This window comes from Bombina bombina, chromosome 4 (genome assembly GCF_027579735.1).
Source record: "Bombina bombina isolate aBomBom1 chromosome 4, aBomBom1.pri, whole genome shotgun sequence".
In the NCBI taxonomy this organism is placed as follows: domain Eukaryota; kingdom Metazoa; phylum Chordata; class Amphibia; order Anura; family Bombinatoridae; genus Bombina; species Bombina bombina.
In genome coordinates this window covers 437,536,218-437,545,343 of record NC_069502.1, presented here as the reverse complement: position 1 = coordinate 437,545,343, position 9,126 = coordinate 437,536,218, and the positions used below count along the sequence as shown (strand labels likewise).

General features: G+C 48.1%; 1 protein-coding gene across 1 annotated transcript; it reads left to right on the top strand.

Annotated features, from left to right (window-relative positions):
- The first annotated feature begins 4,148 nt into the window (after positions 1-4,148).
- On the top strand, positions 4,149-4,589 carry LOC128657531 (putative per-hexamer repeat protein 5). Its single transcript, XM_053711904.1, has one exon. The coding sequence runs from the start codon at positions 4,149-4,151 to the stop codon at positions 4,587-4,589; it is 441 nt and encodes a 146-aa protein (XP_053567879.1).
- The last annotated feature ends 4,537 nt before the right edge of the window (positions 4,590-9,126 follow it).

Here is a 9,126-nt window from a genome sequence, read left to right as displayed (position 1 = left end):
GAGTACAGGTACAGACATGGGTGCAGGTACAGACACGGGTACAGGCACAGTCACGGGTATAGTTACAGACACAGGTACAGGTACAGACACGAGTACAGGTACAGACACGGGTACAGGTACAGATATGGGTACAAGTACAGGCACGGGTATTGCTATAGGCACAGTTACGGGTACAGGTACAGACATGGGTACAGGCACGGGTGCAGGTACAGGCAGGAGTACAGGTACAGTCACAGGTACCGGTACAGTCACGGGTACAGGTACAGACACGTATACTGGTACAGACATGGGTACAGGTACATACATGGAAACAGGTACAGGCAGGGATACAGACACAAGCATGCGTACAGGTACAGACATGGGTACAGGTACAGACACGGTACAGATACAGACACGGGTACAGGTACAGTCACGGGTACAGGTACAGTCACGGGTACAGGTATAGAAATGGGTACAGGTACAGGCATGGGTACAGGTACAGTCGCAAGTACAGGTACAGACATGGGTACAGGTACAGGCATGGGTACAGGCACAAGCGTGGGTACAGGTACAGACATTGGTACAGGTACAGAAACGGGTACAGGTACAGACATGGGTACATGTACAGGCATGAGTACAGGTACAGTCTCGGGTACAGGTACAGACATGGGTACAGATATAGACACGGTAGAGGTACAGGCATGAGTACAGGTACAGGCATGGGTAAAGGTACAGACACGAGTACAGGTACAGACATGGGTGCAGGTACAGACATGGGTGCAGGTACAGACACGGGTACAGGCACAGTCACGGGTATAGTTACAGACATAGGTACAGGTACAGACATGGGTACAGTTACAGGCATGGGTACAGGCACAAGCGTGGGTACAGGTACAGACGTTGGTACAGGTACAGACACGGGTACAGGTATAGAAATGGGTACAGGTACAGGCATGGGTACAGGCACAAGCGTGGGTACAGGTACAGACATTGGTACAGGTACAGAAACGGGTACAGGTACAGACATGGGTACATGTACAGGCATGAGTACAGGTACAATCATGGGTACAGGTACAGACATGGGTACAGATATAGACACGGTACAGGTACAGGCATGAGTACAGGTACAGGCATGGGTAAAGGTACAGACACGGGTACAGGTACAGACATGGGTGCCGGTACAGACATGGGTGCAGGTACAGACACGGGTACAGGCACAGTCACGGGTATAGTTACAGACACGGGTACAGGTACAGACACGGGTACAGGTACAGACACGGGTACAGGTACAGATAAGGGTACAAGTACAGGCATGGGTATTGCTTTAGGCACAGTTACGGGTACAGGTACAGACATGGGTACAGGTACAGGCACGGGTGCAGACATGGGTACCGGTACAGTCACGGGTACAGCTACAGACACGTATACTGGTACAGACATGGGTACAGACACAAGCGTGGGTACAGGTACAGTCATTGGTACAGATACATTCAGGGGTACAGGCACAAGCGTGGGTACAGGTACAGACATGGATACAGGTACAAACACGGTACAGATACAGACACGGGTACAGGTACAGTCACGGGTACAGGTACAGTCACGGGTACATGTACAGACACGGGTACAGGTACAGACATGTGTATAGTTACAGACACGGGTACAGGTACAGTCACGGGTACAGGTACAGTCATGGGTGCAGGTACAGACATGGGTACAGGTACAGACATGGAAATAGGTAGAGGCGGGGATACAGGCACAAGAGTGGGTACAGGTACAGACATTGGTACAGGTACAGACATGGTACAGGTACAGACATGGGTACATGTACAGGCATGAATACAGGTACAGTCACGGGTACAGGTACAGACATGGGTACAGATATAGACACGGTACAGGTACAGATAAGGGTACAAGTACAGGCACAGGTATTGCTATAGGCACAGTTAAGGTTACAGGTACAGACATGGGTACGGGTACAGGTACAGGCACGGGTGCAGGTACAGGCAGGAGTACAGCTACAGTCACAGGTACAGACATGGGTACCGGTACAGTCACGGGTACAGGTACAGACATGGGTACATGTACAGGCATGAGTACAGGTACAGTCACGGGTACAGGTACAGACATGGGTACAGATATAGACATGGTACAGGTACAGATAAGGGTACAAGTACAGGCACACGTATTGCTATAGGCACAGTTACCGGTACAGGTACAGACATGGTTACAGGTACAGTCACGGTTGCAGGTACAGGCAGGAGTACAGCTACAGTCACAGGTACAGGTACAGACATGGGTACCGGTAGAGTCACGGGTACAGGTACAGACACGTATACTGGTACAGACATGGGTACAGGCACAAGCGTGGGTACAGGTACAGGCATGGGTACAGGTACAGACACGGTACAGATACAGACACGGGTACAGGTACAGTCATGGGTACAGGTATAGTCATGGGTACAGGTACAGACATGGGTACAGGTACAGACATGGGTACAGGTACAGGCATGGGTGCAGGTACAGTCATGGGTACAGGTATAGTCATGGATACAGGTACAGACATGGGTACAGGCACAAGCGTGGGTACAGGTACAGACATTGGTACAGGTACAGGCATGGTACAGGTACAGACATGGGTATATGTACAGGCATGAATACAGGTACAGTCACGGGTACAGGTACAGACATCGGTACAGATATAGACACGGTACAGGTACTGATAAAGGTACAAGTACAGGCATGGTTATTGCTATAGGCACAGTTAAGGGTACAGGTACAGATATGGGTACAGGTACAGGCACGGGTGCAGGTACAGACACGGGTACAGGTACAGGCCAGAGTACAGGTACAGTCACGGGTACAGGTACAGACACGGGTACAGGTACAGACACGGATATAGTTACAGACACGGGTACAGGTACAGACATAGGTACAGGTACAGTCATGGGTACAGGTACAGTCATGGGTACAGGTACAGACATGGGTACAGGTACAGTCACTGGTACACTTACAGACACAGGTACAGGTACAGACATGGAAATAGGTAGAGGCGGGGGTACAGGCACAAGAGTGGGTACAGGTACAGACATTGATACAGGTACAGACATGGTACAGGTACAGACATGGGTACATGTACAGGCATGAGTACAGGTACAGGCATGAGTACAGGTACAGACATGGGTAAAGGTACAGACATGGGTACAGGTACAGACATTGGTGCAGGTACAGACACGGGTACAGGCACAGTCACGGGTATAGTTACAGACACAGGTACAGGTACAGACACGAGTACAGGTACAGACACGGGTACAGGTACAGATATGGGTACAAGTACAGGCACGGGTATTGCTATAGGCACAGTTACGGGTACAGGTACAGTCACAGGTACAAGTACAGGGATGGGTACCGGTACAGTCACGGGTACAGGTACAGACACGTATACTGGTACAGACATGGGTACAGGTACATACATGGAAACAGGTACAGGCAGGGATACAGACACAAGCATGCGTACAGGTACAGACATGGGTACAGGTACAGACACGGTACAGATACAGACACGGGTACAGGTACAGTCACGGGTACAGGTACAGTCATGGGTACAGGTACAGAAATGGGTACAGGTACAGGCATGGGTACAGGTACAGCCGCAAATACAGGTACAGGCATGGGTACAGGCACAAGCGTGGGTACAGGTACAGACATTGGTACAGGTACAGAAACGGGTACAGGTACAGACATGGGTACATGTACAGGCATGAGTACAGGTACAGTCTTGGGTACAGGTACAGACATGGGTACAGATATAGACACGGTAGAGGTACAGGCATGAGTACAGGTACAGGCATGGGTAAAGGTACAGACACGGGTACAGGTACAGACATGGGTGCAGGTACAGACATGGGTGCAGGTACAGACACGGGTACAGGCACAGTCACGGGTATAGTTACAGACATGGGTACAGGTACAGACATGGGTACAGGTACAGGCATGGGTACAGGCACAAGCGTGGGTACAGGTACAGACGTTGGTACAGGTACAGACACGGGTACAGGTACAGACATGGGTACATGTACAGGCATGAGTACAGGTACAATCATGGGTACAGGTACAGACATGGGTACAGATATAGACACGGTACAGGTACAGGCATGAGTACAGGTACAGGCATGGGTAAAGGTACAGACACGGGTACAGGTACAGACATGGGTGCCGGTACAGACATGGGTGCAGGTACAGACACGGGTACAGGCACAGTCACGGGTATAGTTACAGACACGGGTACAGGTACAGACATGGGTACAGGTACAGATAAGGGTACAAGTACAGGCACGGGTATTGCTTTAGGCACAGTTACGGGTACAGGTACAGACATGGGTACAGGTACAGGCACGGGTGCAGACATGGGTACCGGTACAGTCACGGGTACAGCTACAGACACGTATACTGGTACAGACATGGGTACAGGCACAAGCGTGGGTACAGGTACAGACATGGGTACAGGTACAAACACGGTACAGATACAGACACGTGTACAGGTACAGTCACGGGTACAGGTACAGTCACGGGTGTATGTACAGACATGGGTACAGGTACAGACATGTGTATAGTTACAGACATGGGTACAGGTACAGTCACGGGTACAGGTACAGTCATGGGTACAGGTACAGACATGGGTACAGGTACAGTCACTGGTGCACTTACAGGAACAGGTACAGGCAGGGGTACAGACACAAGCGTGGGTACAGGTACAGTCATTGGTACAGATACATTCAGGGGTACAGGCACAAGCGTGGGTACAGGTACAGACATGGGTACATGTACAAACACGGTACAGATACAGACACGGGTACAGGTACAGGTACAGTCACGGGTACAGGTACAGTCACGGGTACATGTATAGACACGGGTACAGGTACAGACATGTGTATAGTTACAGACACGGGTACAGGTACAGTCACGGGTACAGGTACAGTCATGGGTACAGGTACCAACATGGGTACAGGTACAGACATGGAAATGGGTAGAGGCGGGGATACAGGCACAAGAGTGGGTACAGGTACAGACATTGGTACAGGTACAGACATGGTACAGGTACAGACATGGGTACATGTACAGGCATGAATACAGGTACAGTCACGGGTACAGGTACAGACATGGGTACAGATATAGACATGGTACAGGTACAGATAAGGGTACAAGTACAGGCACAGGTATTGCTATAGGCACAGTTAAGGGTACAGGTACAGACATGGGTATGGGTACAGGTACAGGCACGGGTGCAGGTACAGGCAGGAGTACAGCTACAGTCACAGGTACAGACATGGGTACCGGTACAGTCACGGGTACAGGTACAGACATGGGTACATGTACAGGCATGAGTACAGGTACAGTCACGGGTACAGGTACAGACATGGGTACAGATATAGACATGGTACAGGTACAGATAAGGGTACAAGTACAGGCACAGGTATTGCTATAGGCACAGTTACCGGTACAGGTACAGACATGGTTACAGGTACAGTCACGGGTGCAGGTACAGGCAGGAGTACAGCTACAGTCACAGGTACAGGTACAGACATGGGTACCGGTAGAGTCACGGGTACAGGTACAGACACGTATACTGGTACAGACATGGGTACAGGCACAAGCGTGGGTACAGGTACAGGCATGGGTACAGGTACAGACACGGTACAGATACAGACACGGGTACAGGTACAGTCATGGGTACAGGTATAGTCATGGGTACAGGTACAGACATGGGTACAGGTACAGACATGGGTACAGGTACAGGCATGGGTGCAGGTACAGTCATGGGTACAGGTATAGTCATGGATACAGGTACAGACATGGGTACAGGCACAAGCGTGGGTACAGGTACAGACATTGGTACAGGTACAGGCATGGTACAGGTACAGACATGGGTATATGTACAGGCATGAATACAGGTACAGTCACGGGTACAGGTACAGACATGGGTACAGATATAGACACGGTACAGGTACTGATAAAGGTACAAGTACAGGCACGGTTATTGCTATAGGCACAGTTAAGGGTACAGGTACAGACATGGGTACAGGTACAGGCACGGGTGCAGGTACAGACACGGGTACAGGTACAGGCCAGAGTACAGGTACAGTCACGGGTACAGATACAGACACGGGTACAGGTACAGACACGGTTATAGTTAAAGACACGGGTACAGGTACAGACATAGGTATAGGTACAGTCATGGGTACAGGTACAGTCATGGGTACAGGTACAGACATGGGTACAGGTACAGTCACTGGTACACTTACAGGCACGGGTACAGGTACAGACATGGAAATAGGTAGAGGCGGGGGTACAGGCACAAGTGTGGGTACAGGTACAGACATTGGTACAGGTACAGACATGGGTACATGTACAGGCATGAGTACAGGTACAGTCACGGGTACAGGAACAGACATGGGTACAGATATAGACACGGTACAGGTACAGATAAGGGTACAAGTACACGGTTATTGCTATAGGCACAGTTACGGGTACAGGTACAGTCACGGGTGCAGGTACAGACACGTATACTGGTACAGACATGGGTACAGGCACAAGCGTGGGTACAGGTACAGACATGGGTACAGGTACAGACACGGTACAGATACAGACACGGTACAGATACAGACACGGGTACAGGTACAGGCCAGAGTACATTTACAGTCATGGGTACAGGTACAGACACTGGTACAGGTACAGACACGGGTATAGTTACAGACACGTGTACAGGTACAGACATGGGTACAGGTACAGACATGGTACAGGTACAGACATGGTACAGGTACAGACATGGGTACATGTACAGGCATGAGTACAGGTACAGTCACGGGTACAGGTACAGACATGGGTACAGATATAGACACGGTACAGGTACAGATAAGGGTACAAGTACACGGTTATTGCTATAGGCACAGTTACGGGTACAGGTACAGACATGGGTACAGGTACAGTCACGGGTGCAGGTACAGACACGTATACTGGTACAGACATGGGTACAGGCACAAGCGTGGGTACAGGTACAGACATGGGTACAGGTACAGACACGGTACAGATACAGACACGGTACAGATACAGACACGGGTACAGGTACAGGCCAGAGTACAGGTACAGTCATGGGTACAGGTACAGACACTGGTACAGGTACAGACACGGGTATAGTTACAGACACGTGTACAGGTACAGACATGGGTACAGGTACAGACATGGTACAGGTACAGACATGGTACAGGTACAGACATGGGTACATGTACAGGCATGAGTACAGGTACAGTCACGGGTACAGGTACAGACATGGGTACAGATATAGACACGGTACAGGTACAGATAAGGGTACAAGTACACGGTTATTGCTATAGGCACAGTTACGGGTACAGGTACAGACATGGGTACAGGTACAGGCATGGGCGCAGGTACAGTCATGGGTACAGGTATAGTCATGGATACAGGTACAGACACGGGTACAGGTACAGTCATGGGTACAGGTATAGTCATGGGTACAGGTACAGACAAAGGTACAGGTACAGACATGGGTACAGGTACAGACAAAGGTACAGGTACAGACATGGGTACAGGTACAGGCATGGGTGCAGGCTCAGATAATGGCTCAGGTGGCTCTTGCAAGTGTGCTCCTTGTCAAAGGAAGTGCTGGTAGTATTTGTACCCATTGACACATGAAATTAACTCCGTACTGCTCCTTTAAGAGCATTTGCGTTTTCATGGGCAGTGCAAAACTGAATAAGCCAAGGAAGAATGAAAACACCAGAGGCCTGCGGCATTCCTCAGGACCTTGGGTACAGGTACGTTTCAGCCCCTTACACTTATTACATTAGAAATGATATAGAATAAAATGACAATAATATGAAATATAGGATTTTGCAATAACACAAGTTAAATGCTTCTAAGGTAAAATATTATAGTATAAAAAGTATTATAATGAGATGAAGATAAAATAAATATTGAGTTATGTAACTGCTTTGTAAATATCATACATTAAATATAGATATCAATTACCTATGCAGGTTGTATATAAAATAACCAACAAATATCAAAACTAAGTACTCTAGTTTAAGAATCTGAAATATTAAACTGATAGCATACATAAGCACTGCATTGTAAGAAATGTTTTAGAACCAGTCAGCACTCTCATTCTGTTAACACAATTGACAAGGCTTTGCAAACCAAGAGCAGTTCAGGAATCCATGTTCCAGCCAGGTTTCCTTTGCTGTGACCAATGTTTCAGGTGCAGATAAATGTACCCATACTTTAGTATGATGGAGGCACTCCAGTCTCTCTAGAGGTTGTCTAACAAGCACAATTTGAAAAGCAAGATTGCCATAAAATCTAAAAGGAAATTGTTACGGTACCAACAGGATACCAAGGGTTAATACCAGATGAACAATGTCCTGAATAGGGAATCAGCAATTCTCAACCCCAACCAGTTCCCCCCTCAAACATTGAGTGTAAAAAACAGAGTGTACTTTATTGAGGGCCATGTGCCCAGTATAAATGCAGGTCTGACCCCAGATGGGGGGTTGAAAGAATATTGTACATTAGAAAGAGGGACAACGCCCTTTGACAGGCCACAATAGAATTACATTACTTCAGCAGATAAACAAGTTAAACACAAGACACACTTAATCCTTTCTTATCACTAGGCGTCTGCTCTCTAGATGTGATTAAACAATGGGAATGTTTATCACTTAAACGTAATTATAGCACACAATAGCTGATGCCAGCAAACCTGTCTTTTAGAAAATAGCTTCTTCAAGCTGAACAAAGTTAACTCTTTCAGTACTGACAGAAGGGTCTGTCACAGAAATATAGGACATTCCAATCCATCAGAATTCCTGTGAAAAATGCCTCAAATAGCTTTTAATTGGTCTTTCAAATGAAAAGCCATTTAAATCCATTTGGAAACCCTGAGACAACCCACTAATCACAAGGTTTTCAAATGCACCTTGCATTGGAAACATATTTCACAGAGGTATCACAATGCTTCAGAAAACTGCAGCTGTTTATGCAGCATTTATAAATACATTTCAAATTCATCAGCCCTGTCCTCTTAAAAACCTACGGCTAGATTACGAGTTTTGCGTTATGAGCGGTGAGGTAATA